The 16,992-nt window shown below is 65.4% G+C and overlaps 1 protein-coding gene across 1 annotated transcript; it reads left to right on the plus strand.

The window, feature by feature from the left end:
- The first annotated feature begins 973 nt into the window (after window positions 1-973).
- On the plus strand, window positions 974-16,937 carry SLC6A19 (solute carrier family 6 member 19). Its single transcript, XM_060091566.1, has 12 exons — window positions 974-1,175; window positions 7,480-7,620; window positions 7,985-8,122; window positions 8,929-9,110; window positions 9,510-9,620; window positions 9,904-10,016; window positions 12,057-12,185; window positions 12,289-12,445; window positions 14,335-14,539; window positions 14,684-14,843; window positions 16,419-16,581; window positions 16,734-16,937. Exons 1-12 carry the CDS (start codon window positions 974-976, stop codon window positions 16,935-16,937), a joined length of 1,905 nt encoding a protein of 634 aa, XP_059947549.1.
- The last annotated feature ends 55 nt before the right edge of the window (window positions 16,938-16,992 follow it).

A 16,992-nucleotide genomic window follows, 5' to 3' on the forward strand; every position in this document is an offset into this window, starting at 1 on the left:
ATAAGCCGCACGTCCTGTCACAGGAGAGGATGCTGTGGAGGAGGGAGCTGTGGATGGCAGAGTAGGGCCACCTGCAGTCTGTGTCCCGCTCGAAGGGGGAGGACGGCCCCCTGGACACCGGGAGGACGGCAGGGCCGGAGGAGCCGTAGGGGCCTTGGCCGGAGTGGGGGGCGAGGTGAGAGGTCACACAGGGCAGGCAGGGCCTGCAGGCTCGGGAGGCCTTTGCCCTTAGAGACACAGGAGCTGGTAGAGGGTTCCAGCTGGGGGGTGGGGGCGGGGCGGGAGGCGGCAGAGCGATGGCTCTGAGCCCCCAGGAGAGCCCGTGGGGATGAGGACCCAGCCTGGAGGTCCCACCTGAAGCAGCTCTGGGCACCGAGCGCTGGTGGCCCCGCTCTCTGAGGACCTATTTAGAGCCCAGAGCTCGGGCTGGAGGGGCCAGGCAGCACCGAGCTCAGTGTGGACAGGGCTGCGGGCTGCTCCCAGGACCCAGGGCTCCAGCTGGAAGGCGGTCAGGATGCCCCGCGTCACCCCGCTGGCAGCGAGCGCTGGGGGAAGAGGGCCCCCTCCCCTCCTCCGCAGGTGGGGCTGTGGCCGGTGGGCGGGGCTCCGAGGTTGGGGAGAACCCGAGTCCTGCAGAGCCGGGTGGCTGTCCTACCATCAGGTCCCTCTTCCCGGAGAGTCTGGTGTGCGCGGTGGGGGTGGGGGGAGCGAGGCTCACCTGAGCCGCTGCCTTGGCGTTTGCACAGGGGGAGGGGCCGGCAGCACCCAGGGAACAGCCTGGAGGGTCCTCGGCGCCTCTGCAGATAAGGCATTAACAGTCTGGCGGACTCGCCCTCCAGATCTGCTGACACTTCCTTTCGGCCCAGGTGCTCGGGGTGAGGTGCCAAAGGTTCCCTATAAAGTGCTGGGGCTCCGGCCCGTGGCCACTCACCCTCCGCTCTGGCCGCGCCTGAGGGACCCACCTGCACCCACCATGGTCAGGCTGGTGCTGCCCAACCCTGGCCTGGAGGCCCGGATCCCCACGCTGGATGAGCTGGAGAGCCTCGAGAAGCAGGAGAGCGGCTCCCGGCCCAAGTGGGACAACAAGGCACAGTACATGCTCACCTGCGTGGGCTTCTGCGTTGGCCTGGGCAACGTGTGGCGCTTCCCCTACCTGTGCCAGAGCCACGGAGGAGGTAGGTGGGCGGGGCGGGCGACACCCATGCCTCCGCCCCAGGCCCCACTGTGGCCTGGGGGCCGGCATGCCCCTCGGCTCCGGGAGTGCTGGGCTGGCACATCCAGGGCCTGCACGTCGGGGAGACCCCCATGCTCCAGTACCCCGGAGCCCTGCCCTGTTCCCAGACCTGGTCTGACCCGGGGGTGGGGGTCAGGGAGGAGCCAGCCGATCCTCAGGGGGAGCCCCCTCCTCTGAGTGTGGAAGGTGCTGGCCCGGCAGGCAGTAACACCAGCCCTTGGTGAGTCTACCATGTAGGCACCGGGCTGAGCCCTCCCTGTGTGTCACCTTCATCCCAACCTCACTGGGCACCTCGCTTCCTGATGGACCGAGGAGGGGCCGGGCCAGGAGCAGGAAACCATGGACAAACCCATGTGCACACAGGCCAGAGGCAGGGGCCCTCTCCCCTCATCCCGCTGCTGCCAGAGTCTTCTGGGGGCCTTGCCTGGAGCCCAGGGGTCTCCTTCCCCAGGGCTGAGGCACCCCCTCCCCCCAGGTTCTGGATCTGGGTCCCCGTGGCCACGTCCCTCCCCACCACGGTGTCCACAGGCTGCAGGGATACAGGTCACACTGTGGTCCCCTCCGGCCCCCATGCCGGCCTGGGGCAGGGGAACTGGACCCGGGAGGAGGTCTGGGGCAGGTGCAGCACTCGCGGGACAGACGTCCCCGAGAGCTGGCCGGTCGGATGCTCTGGGGATGCTCCTGCTTCTGTGGGCTCTTGAGCACCCTCCAGTGATGTGGGTCAGTTCTAGCTCTGAAGAAGCTGCAGGCTCTCCCAGGCTCTGTGATAGAGTGTCCTCCAGAAGAGCAGACGTGGAGGTGGCCTCCCGGGGTCCCCGCAGTGATGCCCCCAAGGACTCGAGCTCCTGAACGTCTGCGAGGTTGTGTCCTCTAAGCCTCTGGTCCAGCCTGCACTTCCCTCTGTGCCTGGGGCCCCAGGGAGCCTGCGAGGTCGGGACCCCCAGCCTGAGTCCGGCCTATTCTTACCGGGCTCTCAGCTGCTTCAGTGAGGCTGGTGTCCCCCCGCTGGAAGTTGCTGGTCACGGCCCCTGAGGGGCCGTCCTGGGGGAGGGTCCCAGCCTCGAGTCCAGCACAGGGACAGGAGGTGGGCAGGGAGGAGGGGCTGGATGCTCCCTCTGCAGGTGGGCCCCGGGCGGCTCAGGATGGACCCACTTTGTGGGTGGAGGCCAGGTGCTTGTCTGTGAGAAGAGGGGGCTGGGACCCCAGAGCCGGGGAGGGGCCCCCAGGAGGAACACGCGGGCAGCAGCTTCAGGGTCTTCAGTGAGAGGGACAGGGCAGAAACCCATACCTCAGGCTCCCAGAGAGCCTAGGCCCTCGACTGGGAGCAGCCCCCCATGGGAAGTGGGGCTTCCGGGCGCAGCTGCACACTGGCCAGGAGCCCGAGGGGCAGCGCGAGAACGGCCTGCAGACCCGGCTGCAGCCCTCAAGCGGCCCCGCCCCTCCTCCGCTTGGGCGAGGTGCAGGTCCAGCCCCTGACACCCTGGGCGAGGCTGCCGCCCCGCCCCGGACAGGTCGGGACTCTGGTCCACCCGCGCCACCCCCCCACCAGAGGGCCTGACCACAGTCCTCGGGGCCAGCTCACGGGTCAGGAGCTGGGTGTCCTGTCCTCCACACCCTGGAGACGCTCCCTGAGGACAAGGCAGCGGGTGGCCGGGGACCCATCAGGGTGACGTTCCCGCCCCCGCAGAGCCAGCTGGGAGGGGGGGAGCGGCTGTGCAGCTTGCAGGGAAAATGCCACCTTTGAAGGTATTTGCCCTCCTCCCACCCTGACCATCCGTTCTGGTTTGGTGAAAACTTACTTTGTCTCCAATTATTTCCAGGAGTTCTGGGTAATTCAAGAAGTAAACGAGCTTTTACTTTACTTTAAACTTTATATTATGAAAAAAAGTAAATACAGAAAAGTAGAGGAAGCCACAATAAAGACCCCCAGGCCCCCGATTTAGGCCTGAGCATCGGTAACGTTTTCCCGGTAGTTGTTGCGTGTGTGGCCACGTGCACGCCGAGCCGGCTGTTGCACGACCCTGGGGGACCGTGCTGTCACGGGCCTCTGGTTCTGGGTCTCCGATGGGTCCCCGGCATCTCCGCGAGCAGGGGGTGCGGGTGTGCAGCCCTCGCCTCCACCCTCCCGCGGGCTGGCCCGGCCTCTGCTTGCCTCTGCTCTGGGGTGAGTGTTTGCTGTCAGCAGATAGCAGGGGTCTGTGACGCTGAAGGAGCTGTCCCCCTGCAGGCAGGCTCGTGGCCCCAGCCACAGAGGAGGGGCTTGCTGGCCCAGAGCAGCCCCCTGGGCGGGCGGGCGTGGGAGCCCCGGCTGTTTCAGCTCCCTGGGGTTTGGGAAGAACCTGCCTCTTTTCTGGGCTTGGGGGGTGGGGAAGCTGGCATCTCTCCCCGCCCCCCTCCCCCGCCGTCCGCACCGCCCCTCCCTCGACGCCTCAGGGTGGCCCCACTTCAGGAATCTCCTCCTTCCCAAGTCCCCGGGCGAGCGTCCCGTGGGGTCCGCACGCATGGTTATAAATCCAGCTGGCAGACGGGCAGTGTGCCTGCTGCCTGTCCTCTGCTCTGACCAGGAGTCCGGCATCCGCGGGCCACGCTTGCCTTCAGCCCCCTGGTCCCCATGCTGCACCCCGCCCTCCCCTGTGCCATCTGGGCTTCCAGGAGGTGGGTCCCCCCCGGGGTGCCTGCATCGCCAGCCTCCACACCCCGGCACTGTCCACGCCCTCTGCGATGGCCACCTCTGCCCGTGCAGCATATCCGGGGCACACACGGGCTGGGTGCTCCCGTAGGGGACAGGGCCCAGGCGAGGAGGGACCGCGGGAGTGTGGGGTCCGGGGTGGTCCCACTTCTGGGGTCGTGACTCCTCTCCGCCCCCAGGCCCTCCAGGCAGCTGCTGTGCCCGCGGGGCGGTGCCACGGGGCTCTGGTGTCCCCGGGCCTGGGGGACCTGGGTGCCTTTCAGGGGGCCGCTCTGCCACATGCTGACTGGGACCCCACAGACCAGCAGGGTGGACCAGGCCCGGGGAGGGCAGGACCCGCCCACGCGACTTGGGCCCCTCCCGGGGGCCGGCTCCGCGGCGGCCTAGCAATTTCTCCCGGGCACTAAGTCCAGATCACGGGGCTGGAAGGGACGCAGGGCAGGCCCTGGGTGAGGGCGGGCGGTGGTTTCACTTGGGGAAATGGCGGGGGGGACCCACGGCCCCTCCTGGGGAAGCGGGGAGTGCCCGGGGGAGGCTGGCCCTCAGCTGAGGCACCTGCTGCCCAGCCCCAACACAAGCCCAGGCACGGGACCACCCCAAGGCCCCCCGCAAATCTTCGACGCGGGAGGGGCAGCACCCTGAGTGTCCGCTTTGCTTTCCTCCTGGAAGCCGACGGAGGGTCTGCGATCATCCTTCCTGGTTAAACAAAAGTGAGGCGCCCCTGGGAGACTCCAAAGCCAGGTACCCCGCACCTGAACCTGCGCCCCATGGGCCACCGCCAGGCCCTCTTCCGGCAGCTCCCTCCTCCCCCAGACTCTGGCTTCCTGATTTTCGGAGAGAAACTCGGTGTCATTCTCCCGGTGCAGGGGTGGGGGGTGGTGTCTACGCCCTCCGTGGGGGCCGTCTCCGCCTCTTTGGAGCCATGCCGGCCCCGGGCACGTACGTGGCTTTCCTCCCTCACTGAGGCCCACCGCCCGCCCGCCTCTGTCCCTCCGCCGCCTGCACACCTGCCCCCACAGAGGGGAGCCCGTTCAAACGGGGAAGATGCACATGCCCTGGAGCCCGAGTTTCAAGAACCACACATCCCTGGAAAGAACAAGGTGCTGAGTGCCCGCCTCCTGCTGGTGCCGCCAGGGCTGGGGGAGCCGGGCAGGCGGACTGCACAGCACGGGCGCACGGGGGGCTCCCTGGCCCAGCCCACCTCGGGGGGAGCAGTGGGCATGTGCCGGTCCCACCCTCCCATCCTCTTGAAGCTGAGCCTCTGGTCCCCGAGGAGCTTGTGGGAGGGAGGGGTGCCAGGACCACAGGCAGCAGGGGGGGCTTCCTGGAGGAGGTGCTATCCGAGTGCGGCTTTCAAGGATGAATAGGAGTTTCCTGATGGAGGGAGGGAGACTGGGGGTGGGGGGTGAGTAAAGTGGTATCACGAGCGGAGGGGACGGGATTTGCAATCATGGGGCTGTTTTCTTCTTGGTAGTTCTGCCCGGAAGATTTTCAAATCAAGCTCCCGAGAAAACGTCAGACAGACAAATCTTATTTCAACTTTACCCTCACGGCAGAGGGATCGCAGGAGTCCCTGCCCTGAGCCTCTGTCTCCGGCCGTGTCTCCAGACCTGGGGCAGGTCCCCTCCCCTCCCGCAGGGGGTCCGTCTGGTGGGCCTTCCTTTCCTGGGGTCTTTCTTCATGGTCACAGCCCACACCCCTTGCTTCCTGGCCCTCAGCCCCCTGGCAGCCCTGGGACCGGAAGAAGCCTGTCCCTGGAGCCCTAGGTTGGGAGAGAGGCCTACGGCCCATGGCCCCTCAGCATCCTGGCGTGGAGACCGAGGAAGGCCCACGGTGGGGGAAGAGGTGCCGCTGGGCTCTGGGGCCTGTCCCCCCACAACGTGAGGGCTCCGTGGAGGCAGACGGAGGATGGAAAAAGAAAAAAGGCCGAGGGACTAACCCAGGAGCTAAAGGGAGAGCCGGGCTGGCAGAGGCTGTGGGCCCCCCGCCCCTCCAAGTCCCTCTCGACACACACACACACACACACACACACACACGCTCAGCATGTGTGTGCACACAGACACACTCTCAAACACACCTGCACACGCACACACTGCCGTGCTCCCATACATGCACAAGGACACACATCCATGTGCACGCTTACACCGAGTGTCCACAGACATACGGACAGGCCCACATGCTCACACATACACACTCGTTCACATACCCGTGGGCACACACACACTCAGACATGTGTGAATGCACACATGCACGCACACACTGGCACACACAGCGCCATGCCGGTGAGGACCTCTAGCTCAGGGTCTGACACGCACGCTGACCCCTGGGAGTCCGGTGTGGGGAGGTGGTGGCCTGCCTGGGCTCTGGGAGGAAACGGGGCAGAAGTGAAGGGTTTGAGATATCTGGGGGAGAACAGAGCACGAGCGTGCCGGAAAAGGGAGGCGGGGGCCGTACAGACGCTCCAGGTGGGGTGTCACACCCAGGGTGAGGGGCAGACGCGGGGCACCCCCTCACTTGGTAGGTTCACAGCTGGACACCCGGCCACTTGGGGCGGAGAAGTAGTGCCACAGAGCGAGCATCCCAGGGCGGTGCTGGCAGCCCCGGTGTCCCGGGAACCCAACCGCGAGACCCCATCAGGCTGGACCTGGGTCCGCTCTTCAGTCCTCAAGCAGTCGTGTGTTTCCAAGTCTTATCGCCCAGTTTCGGCTTCTGAGCTTCGGCCTGACTAATGCTAACGACCTTTGGTAACCACGATTGTGCTAATCTCGGCTGCGTTGCGCTCGGCACGGTGCCAGGCCGTGTGCACCTGGACAGCCCCCCGTTTCCCCCAGAGCCCGGTTCAGGGGGTTGGGAGCAGCTGGGGGGCCCGACCTGGATCAGGCCAGGGCGGCTGGTACAACCATGGCTTGGGGGATGGTGGTGCTGAGAACGGAGCAGTGGGAAGGGTTGTCACTGTGGGCCGGGTAGCAGAGCCCAGTGGGACCGCAAGCACCGTGAAGGCAGGTGTCACCACGTCCCCGTCCCTCATTTACGCTCGGCGGGTGTTCACGGGGCTCCTGGTCGGTGCCAGGCTGGACCCTGGTGCCCGTCAGGGAACAGAGCTGGCAGGCGCTGCGTCTGGCTCCTGTACGTCCCCCGGGCAGGGTCCCTGAGCCCCAGAGTGAGAGGCCCTCCTGCCAGATGTCCGGGTCAGCCTCTGGACCCCTGGCCTCTCCCCTCTGCCCTTCCCTACCTTGGCGTGAGGGCGCCACGTGTGTCCACACCCCCCGAGGGGCTCACCCTGGCACGTGCCCCTCCCCGGGCTCCACCTACACGTGGACACCATCCCTTGTCCTCCAGGGGCTGCGGGGCAGACAGCGTCCTGCAGGATGGCAGACAAGGACGAGGTGGTCCCCGTTAGGAGGTGGCGTGAGCCCCGCCCACAGCAACGCCGCTGGCCATCACCACAGGCATTGTCGACGGTGATATCCTTTGTGTTTGTGACAAACGCCTGTGAAGGTGGCCTCTGCAGTCCAGCGAGCCGCCCCCTGATTACACGCCGCCCCTCCCACTCCAGGGGCGTTCATGATCCCGTTCCTCATCCTGCTGGTCCTGGAGGGGATCCCCCTGCTGCACCTGGAGTTTGCCATCGGGCAGCGGCTGCGGAAGGGGAGCGTGGGCGTCTGGACCACCATCCACCCGGCCCTCAAGGGCGTAGGTGCGTGTCTGCACCCAGACTCGGGCGCCTGCCTGGGGTCCCACGTTGGCAGCAAGCTCCACCCCATCCTCCTTCCTTCCCTTTACGTTTCAGGGAGGGGAAGGTCCCAGGGCTCCACGGCCCCCACCCTGAGGCCTTTGCAAACCCTTCCTTAGAACCTCCTGGGCTGTGGCTGCAGGGTTCAGGCCACCAGGGGCTAGCTGGGCAGCAGAGGACGTCCCGAGTCCCCAGGTGTGCAGGCCCAGAGCAGGGGCCGGGAGGGACGCTGACCACCGGGGCTGCCCCTGCTGTCGGGGGCCTCCGTCCACTCGCACGCGGTGGGCCAGGAGGCTCCCCCCAGCGGTGACCTCCGCACACCCCTCAGGCATCGCGTCCATGTTCGTGTCCTTCATGGTGGGCCTCTACTACAACACCATCATCGCCTGGGTCATGTGGTACTTCTTTAACTCCTTCCAGGACCCCCTGCCGTGGAGCCAGTGCCCACTCAATGCTAACCAGACAGGTGAGCCCTGGTGGGCCTGGGAGGGGGCGTGCCGGCCCACGAGCAGCCGCCCTCTGATTCTCCAAAGTTTGCGTGGTTGTAGCCCAAGTTTGGCAAAAACCAGAGCACAGAAAGGGGTGGGCCCTGCCCCCGTGGCCTCCCTGGTCGCACTGGGACCATTCAGGGCAACTTCCCCGTCTCTGGGGATGGGGGCAGGGTGAGGGTGAGGGGAGGTCTGCCAGGATTAGACCATGCCCCCCTTGGCACGGTCTCTCTGTGGTTCTGTGAGCCTGGGGGGCAATCAGGACCCTGGGACCCCGGGGGTCAGAGTGGTGAGAGTGTGTGAGGTTGAACAGAGCTGCCCGGTGTGGGCTCCGGCCTGGGACCCCTGGAGACTGGTGACCCCCTGAATGGCTGAGTGCCATGGGGCAGGGGTGGGGGGAGAAGGCAGGCAGTCGAGGCCCTGTGTGCACGCCACACGTGTGCAAGAGTGTGTGCATGTGTGTGTGCATGTGTGTGCATGTACCCGGGTTTGCACGTGAGTTTGCATGCAAGTCTGTTTGTTTGGTGTGTGAATGCTAATCACGTACACAAGTAGCCCACATGCACACGATTGCATGCAAGTGTGCTCGTGTGTGCACACACCTGTTAGTACGTTGTGTGCATATTGTCTGCTGCGTGTGTCTGTGTGGGTGTGCACACACACGTGTATGCCTGGGCACAGGCACACTGCACCCCTGGCATCAGTGCCCTGGGACCTGGGACCGAGTCTCTTCCCTGGGGGTCCGTGCGCCCTGTGACCCACACTGACGCGGGTGCCGTGCCAGGCTACGTGGAGGAGTGTGCCCGCAGCTCCCCCGTGGACTACTACTGGTACCGGGAAACCCTCAACATCTCCACCTCCATCGACGACTCGGGCTCCGTGCAGTGGTGGGTCCTGCTGTGCCTGACGTGCGCCTGGAGCGTGCTCTATGTGTGCACCATCCGCGGGATCGAGACCACCGGGAAGGTGCGGGGACGGCGGGCGCTCCAGGGGCGTCGGGCGGGGGGGACGCCCAGGCCGCTGCCCCTTCAGCCGGCTCCGAGGGTCCAGCCCCGGCGTGCCCTCTGCTGGGAGGGCTTTGCTGGTCGCCCAGGCCAGCGCCGCAGACCCGGTGCTGGACCAGACGGCTCTCAGGCACATGTTTAAGAAGCCGAGTGTGGGAGTGACAGTGATGCCCATCTGATGGGTGGAGCTAAACAGCAGCCATGTTCCCAACAGAACATAGAAACCAGAGAGGGAGGCTGGGGCCTGGGGCGCACGGGGGCGGGGGCAGCGCAGGTGCCACGTGGCCAGCCCTCCTCTTCGAGGCCGCCGGCCCCCACCCCCGCTCCGGCCTCCTTTGTCCCACACCTGCTGTGTCCCCAGGCTGTGTACATCACGTCCACTCTGCCCTACGTGGTCCTGACCATCTTCCTGATCCGGGGCCTGACGCTGAAGGGGGCTTCCAGTGGCATCGTCTTCCTCTTCACGCCCAACGTGAGTCTCCGCCGTCCACCCGCTGGCTGGGCACTGCAGCGCCTGCCCGGTCCCAGGGTCCCTGGATGTGGGCCGGGCCTGTGAGGGTCGTGGGCCGGCTCAACTGCGGCTCTGGGTGGAGAGTCGTCAGCTGTCGCCTCGGGGCCGTGTTCCCTCTGACCGCCAACTGGTGGCCTCGGCTGTCACCTAGCCTCCAGGCTGCTGTCCCCCTCGGGCGCCCCTGCTGTGTCTCCCGCACACCCCATCCTGCGGCGCGTGGCTGACGGTCTCTGTTGGGCCGCAGGTCACGGAGTTGGCCAACCCGGTCACCTGGCTGGACGCGGGGGCCCAGGTCTTCTATTCCTTCTCGCTGGCCTTTGGGGGCCTCATCTCCTTCTCCAGCTACAACTCTGTCCAGTGAGTACGAGGCACACAGGGTCCCGTGGGCCACAGGGCTGTCACTCCACCAGGGGTTCCGGTGCTCGGAGCCTCGGTCTCCCCATCGGACCTGCCGTGAGAACGATGCACTCCCCAGAGGCGCCGGTCCGGGTCTTCTGGACTGTGGTCGGCAGGGCTGTGAGCAGGCAGGCGGGACCTGTTTACCCGTTGGCCTCTCCTTTGTGCCTTGGCCCTGGCGGCAGCGAGCGCTGGTGCTCCCCCCTCCATCCCCCACCCCTCGGCATCCAGCACCCGGGATGTGGGTCCTTCACAGTCCACCCCAGACCGACACCCACACGGAAAGTGCCAGAACCCCCCAGGGCCTCCAGAGGAACACAGTGGTGTCCGCTCATCTCATAAGCACTTATGGAGCACCCGCTGTGTGCCCGCCCCCGCCTCCCATGCGCCAGGACCCGTGCTCCTGGGTCCTGCGTTCATGCGTCTGGCAGAGGCAAACCAGCACAGTGAGTTTCTGTCAGGTCGCAGGCAATGAGAGACTCGGAGAAAAGGAAGAACCGAGCAGGGCGAGGGGTCTGGAGCCTGGGGCTGGGCTGGCTTGGCGTCAGAGCGGGCTGGGGCTCCAGAAGCCACGTGAACAAAGACTCCGACGGTGGGTGGGTGCTGAGCGTGGTCGCCCAGGCCGAGGGTGCCGTGAGGTCCAGCGGATTGGCGGGGGCGGGGGGGGTAGTTGAGGGTGAAGATTCAGCTGCTTCCAGCCGCACACACCCACCCCCTTTAAAGTGCACAGTCCCGTGGCTTTTAGTGTGTTCACAGAGTCACGCAACGATTGCCGCTAACCCCAGAATATTCCCAACCCCCGAGAGAAAGCCCGCGCCGCTCAGCAGTCAGCCCCACGCCCTCCCCGGCCCCGGGAACGCTCAGCTGCTTCCTCCCCGGGGGTCAGTCCCTTCTGACATCTCACAGACGAGGCCTCCTCCAGGCTCCGCCCCCTGGGTCTGGCTCCTCCCACTGAGCTGGAGGCCCCCGGGGTCCGTCCACGTAGTCACGTGTGTCACGCTCCTTCCTTTCGTGGCTGAGTCGTCCCGAGGCCGTGGATGGGCCACGCCGGGCTCCATTTATCACCCCTCGGCCGCTGGGCGTCTGGCTGTGTCCACTTTCTGGCTGCCGCGAATGTTTGCGTTCAAGCTCCGTGTGCACCTGTTCTGGCTCCCCGCGGGTGTACGCCAAGGGGCAGAGTTGCTGGGCCGCAGGGTGGCTCGAGGTCCAACCATTTGCGGAGCAGCTCTCCACCACGGCCGCCCCACCTCACAGCCCCCTCCAGGGCCGCGCGTGAAGTCTTGGTTCCCCGACACCCTCACCCACACCTGCCACTCTCAAGTGTTTTGGTTCCGGCCGCCTTGGTGGGTGTGCCGTGGCATCTCACTGTGGGTTGATTTGCATTTCCCTGGGGGCTCCTGATGGAAGCGTCTGGAAGGATGGTGTCGTCAGCAGGGGGGAGGGTGGGGAGGTCAGTGGTCATGTGCTGAGCTGAGGGAGGCTTTGGGTGTCCAGGTGGAGGGGGGGGTCCTCAGCCGTGAGGGCCTGCGGCCGGCAGGAGGGGTCCTTGGCAGGGGCGGTGGGGAGGGAAGGGGGAGGGGAGGGGTCCAGGCCAGGGGGTGGGGGAGACCTGGCCCAGGCTGCTTCTTTGAAGCCTCTGTGGCTGGTGGGCTGTAAGATCCAGGCTGTCTTGCCCCCGTGGGGCTGACGAGTCACCTCCTGAGCCCAGAGCAGACCCTGGCCCAGCCGAGACTTGAACACAGGGATCTCCAGCTCCAGCTCTGGGGGTCCCCAGGGCTTGTGGGGGCACCGAGGGGCCACCAGGTCGCAGGAGGGCTTGGGGACCGTCACCTGGCTTTCGGGCGGGTTGTGGGAGAGCCCCCTCCCCCATCCACGCCCAGGGACGGCTCAGCCTCTCTGGCCGGCCCGATGGCTCTGACTGTTCCACTTGTGCCGGCGCGGGCTGGCCGGGCACACACGGCGTCCCGGGCCTGTGGTCACCGAAGCCGCTTCCGTCCGCAGCAACAATTGCGAGATGGATTCGGTCATTGTGTCTGTGATCAACGGCTTCACGTCCGTGTACGCGGCCACCGTGGTCTACTCCATCATCGGCTTCCGTGCCACCGAGCGCTTCGATGACTGCTTCAGCACGTGAGTGGCTGGCTGGCGCCCTGGTGGCCGCTGCGTCCCCACCCCTCGCCTCCGCCTCCAGGGAGCCCGCCCAGGGCTGGAGTCAGCCTCACTCTCTTTCCAGGAACATCCTGACGCTCATCAATGGGTTCGACCTGCCCGAAGGCAACGTGACACAGGAGAACTTCGCGGAGATGCAGCAGTGGTGCAACGTCTCCAACCCCGTGGCCTACGCAGAGCTCAAGTTCCAGACGTGCGACATGAACACCTTCCTCTCGGAGGTAGGCACCTTGGGCCGCAAGGCAGGGCAGCGGGCACCTTGGGTGGACACCGAGCTTCCCCCGGGAGCTCAGTTCTGACAGACCCGTCCCCCTGCCACGTGCCGGCCCACCCTGCCCTTGGGCGCCGAGTCTAGGGCACCAGCGTCTGCTGGGCCACGAACCCCAAGTGTGAGGCCCCGTGATGCAGAGGCAGGGATTCAAGGGCCTCCATGGGCCTGACCTCTCCGTGGCCTCAGGTCAAACACCCAGTGGTCCATTTTTACTTTAATCTCTTCTACAAAAAGGTCAGAGTCATTATAACTGTACTTTTTTTTTTTTTTTTTTTTTTGCGGTACGTGGGCCTCTCACTGTTGTGGCCTCTCCCGCTGCGGAGCACAGGCTCCGGACACGCAGGCTCAGTGGCCATGGCTCACGGGCCCAGCCGCTCCGCGGCATGTGGGATCTTCCCGGACCAGGGCATGAACCCGTGTCCCCTGCATCAGCAGGCGGACTCTCAACCACTGCGCCACCAGGGAAGCCCATAACTGTACTTTTGAAATCACTCGACAGCTGGTGGCTGTCACGGTGCTGGGAAACCCTTGCCTGACGCAAAATGCTTTGAACATCAACTCCAATGATTAGTGACGTTTCGTTCTGTGTTGCTCATGGGCCAACATTTACTAATTTTATTTTTGCAATTTTCTTATTTGGAGCCACCCCACATTTTGGGGCACGTGGAGCATTTTGAGGGCCTGGCACTGTTTCTCCAGCAACAGCACAATCTCGCCAGGAGCGGACACAGAGCAGAGGGTCCTCCCTGCCTGGCTCTCCCCTGGGAGCCCCAGGTGAGAGGGAGGGAGTCACAGTGACCCCCTCCCCCGCCAAGAGACTGAATTTCCTTTCTTTTTAAAAAGCAACCTTATCGAGGTGTCAGTTCTCACCTGGAAGCTCTCCCGTGTCCAGCGCAGTTTGCAGGATTTTAGCAAGTTCAGGCCGTAAGTTCACGCAGTCCCACACCCTGGAAGTCCTCCGTCAGCAGTGCTCCTGCCCCCCTCCCCACGCCCTGGGCAGCGCAGATGTGCTTTTGTCTTTTCCACGGGGTCTGGGCTCTTAGACCCCCGGACACGCTCCTCTGCGGTGTGGGCACCAGGCCGCTAGTGACGACGCCCCTCAGCCTCCCACTCTTCTGCGTGGAGCCGAGTCCTTGTGTCCTGGGCCCTCGTGTAAATGCTGCTACGCTGCCTTGGGCCCCCGCTTCTGATGCGATCCCGGCCCCGTGTGAGTCCTGCGGGGGCTGCCGGCTCCCCGTTCAGTCCCTCCGAGCTCAGGTTTCTCTGCGGAGGTTCTACCCCCGGGGAACCCTGGCCCCCAAGAGGGGGAGCTGGTGCCTGAGGCCTCGCTGACCTGTGTGGGCCACATGTGGCCGCACAGGACCACCCACCCCGGGCAGAGCGTGGCCACTACGCACCCACGGGCCCGTCCTTGGCACTGCCTGCCCCGCGGGCTGCTCTGACTGCTGGCGGGCGCACGTCCAGGGCGTCTGCTCTGGGGACTCGCGCTCAGGCCCACTGAAGTCGCTTAGTGCCCTGGCCCCAGACGTAGGTGGGGGGTGCCCATCAGTGAGCAGGTGGCAGTCCGTGTGCGTCTGCCGAGCGTGTCTGTCCGGCCGCACGGGGCCCTGACCACCACTGGACCGTGTGATCCACTTCCCGGTCGTGAAACGAGTTCAGCTTTTGAAAATACGGTCAGGGCTAAAAGACAAGATCTGGTCATTTCACAGAATGGCTCACATCAGCCATATGTGCGTGGTGCTGGCTTGGCAGGTGGAGAGCCATCCGGTGACGGGGTCAGACTGGCCTGTGGGTGCCTCAGAGGCAGGCCCTGGGTGACACGCCTGCCCCACCCTGCAGGGCGTGGAGGGCACCGGGCTGGCCTTCATCGTCTTCACCGAGGCCATCACCAAGATGCCGGTGGCCCCGCTCTGGTCCGTGCTCTTCTTCATCATGCTCTTCTGTCTGGGCCTGTCGTCCATGTTCGGGAACATGGAGGGTGTGGTGGTGCCCCTGCAGGACCTCAAGGTCATCCCCAAAAACTGGCCCAAGGAGCTGCTCACAGGTAGGCTGGACTGGGGCCGGGGCCGTGCGGGCAGAGCTGGGAGGATCGGCTCCGGGGGGTCTTGGCCGTGGTGCGGACGTGGAGCCTGTGTCCCCAGCGGCCCGCCCTGCCCCGGTGACGATGGCCTTGCTCCGTGCCCCACAGGCCTCATCTGCCTGGGGACGTATCTCCTCGCCTTCATCTTCACGCTGAACTCCGGCCAGTACTGGCTGTCTCTGCTGGACAGGTACGCGGGCTCCATCCCCCTGCTCATCGTTGCCTTCTTCGAGATGTTCTCCGTCGTCTACGTGTACGGTGTGGACAGGTAGGAGGGAAAGTGAAGGACCACCTCTAGTGGACAGGGGAGGTTCCCATCATGGGACGAGGGGATGCGTTCGGGGCGGGACAAGGGGCGGCCGGCCCGCGAAGACACGGGACCAGGCCTGCATCTCCCTTCCGGCCCGGCATGGTGTAGGCAGGGGCCTGGCCCTGGGAGGGCGACAGGGAGAGAAGAGGGGTCCCGCATGGATGCAAACCGTAGCCCCTCCAGCTTCCAGATGCTCCCAGGCCCCAGGATAAGCACTGGCAGCAGCGGAAGGAGATAGCCCAGTCTCGGGGCGGGTGAGAGAAGCCAGGGCGGGGGCACAGGCAGGCCGTTTGCTGCGGGTAGAGGGGCTTCCCCAGGACCCCACCTGTGGGGAGGGAGCTGGGTGTTTTATTCCAGCTCGGGCTGCACAGCCAGGGCTGCTCCCAGGGGTCTGGGGAGGGCTTCTCAGGCAAAGAAAGGCAGACAAGTGTGGCCCGGTCAGCCATCCCTTGGCCAGTCGTTCAGGGCATCGGGGATCGGTGGGGACCCAGAAGATGGTCCCTGTGCTCTTAGTAGGAGCTGGACTCACCACAGCTCCAGAAATAATCTGCTGGAATCAATTAACATTAAATTGCACGAGCCCATAAAGGGGGCCACCTTGGGACCCCTTCCCTGCACCACCAAGAGCACACGTGTGTAAGGACACACGTGCAGGGACTCACTCAGCAACACAACTTGGACCAGCCTGGTGGCGCCGTGGGGAGACTGAGGTGCGCTTGGGAGACCTGCTGTGTGTAGCACCCGCAGGTGTCAGGGAGGAACGTGGGGATGGAAAGGTACGGATGTCACCGCACGTGTGATGCCGGCCTTGCAGCAGGTGTGAGACTGTGTGAAAGAGCACATCCCTCTGTGAACAGCTGGAAGACCGGTGAAGCCAGACACTGGCTCCGGGCAGCTACCCTGTATCGCTTGCCTCGGGGAGGATGGGCCGAGCGGAAGAGTCCGGTCACGGGGCTCCTGAGCCCCACAGGGGACAAGGCCTGGGCCCCTGCGCTTCTCCAGCAGCATCCTCTGGGTTCGCCGGGCCCCGGGCGGCTCACGTTTACGTTCTGCCCACTTTGTCCTGATTTCTGCAGACGACAAACGCATGTGTGCAGAAGGGCATTGGGCACAGGCTGGGGGATGGTGAGGCTCCCCAGGGTCAGGGCTGTTGCCATGCCAAGGAGGCTGAGGCAGGAGCTTCGACGGCTTCCCTCCGCCGTCCCCAGAAGTTGTGACCCCCCCTTCGCATCAGCGCCTGCCCGGGGCCTGGGCAGGATGACACCTCCGGCAAGAGTCCACGAGTCCAGCTGGGCAGCGGCACCGCGGGCCAGCGGCGGTTCTCAGAGGCTCCAGATCGGCTTCTGCGGTGCCCGTGGCGGTCTTCCTAGGGGAGGCGCACCTTCGCCCAGGAGGATGTGACGGGTCAGGGTGCGGCATCGCAGGACTGGGACCGTCTGTCTGGGAGTGGAGAGGCTGCCCGCCCTCTGCCTTCTTGGGATTAAAGGCCTCTCAGTGTGCGCCGGTGACAGCCCCCTCGGCCTCTGCTTCCAGGTTCAACAGGGACATCGAGTTTATGATCGGCCACAAGCCCAACATCTTCTGGCAGGTCACGTGGAGAGTGGTGAGCCCCCTGCTCATGCTGACCATCTTCCTGTTCTTCTTCGTGATCAGTGTCAATGAGGAGCTGATCTACAGCGTCTGGAACCCGGCCTACGTGAGCCCTGGGCCTCGGGGTGGGGCTGGGGGCCGGGCCCTCCCTCCCTTCGGCCTGGAGGCCAGGAGGGAGTCACGGGGGGTAGAGGGCACTTCGCCCCGAGGGAGACCCCGCTGCCTTGTCTGCTCACCCTGAGGTCGCTCTCTCCCCAGGAGGAATTTCCCAAATCCCAGAAATCCAAGTACCCGAACTGGGTGTACGGCGTGGTGGTCGTCGTGGCTGGGGTGCCCTGCCTTGCCATCCCTGGCCTCGCCATCTACAGGTTCATCAGGAGCCGCTTCCAGAGGGCAGGGGACCAGCAGGGGCTGGTTGGCGCGCTGTCCACGGTCTCGGTGAACGGGGACCTGAAGTCCTGAGTGGCCCAGCCCCCGGCACGGGGGGTGGTGTCAGAGGAGAGGGTGGGCTGCACGT

The sequence above is a fragment of the Mesoplodon densirostris genome, chromosome 3 (genome assembly GCF_025265405.1).
Source record: "Mesoplodon densirostris isolate mMesDen1 chromosome 3, mMesDen1 primary haplotype, whole genome shotgun sequence".
In the NCBI taxonomy this organism is placed as follows: Eukaryota; Metazoa; Chordata; class Mammalia; order Artiodactyla; family Ziphiidae; genus Mesoplodon; species Mesoplodon densirostris.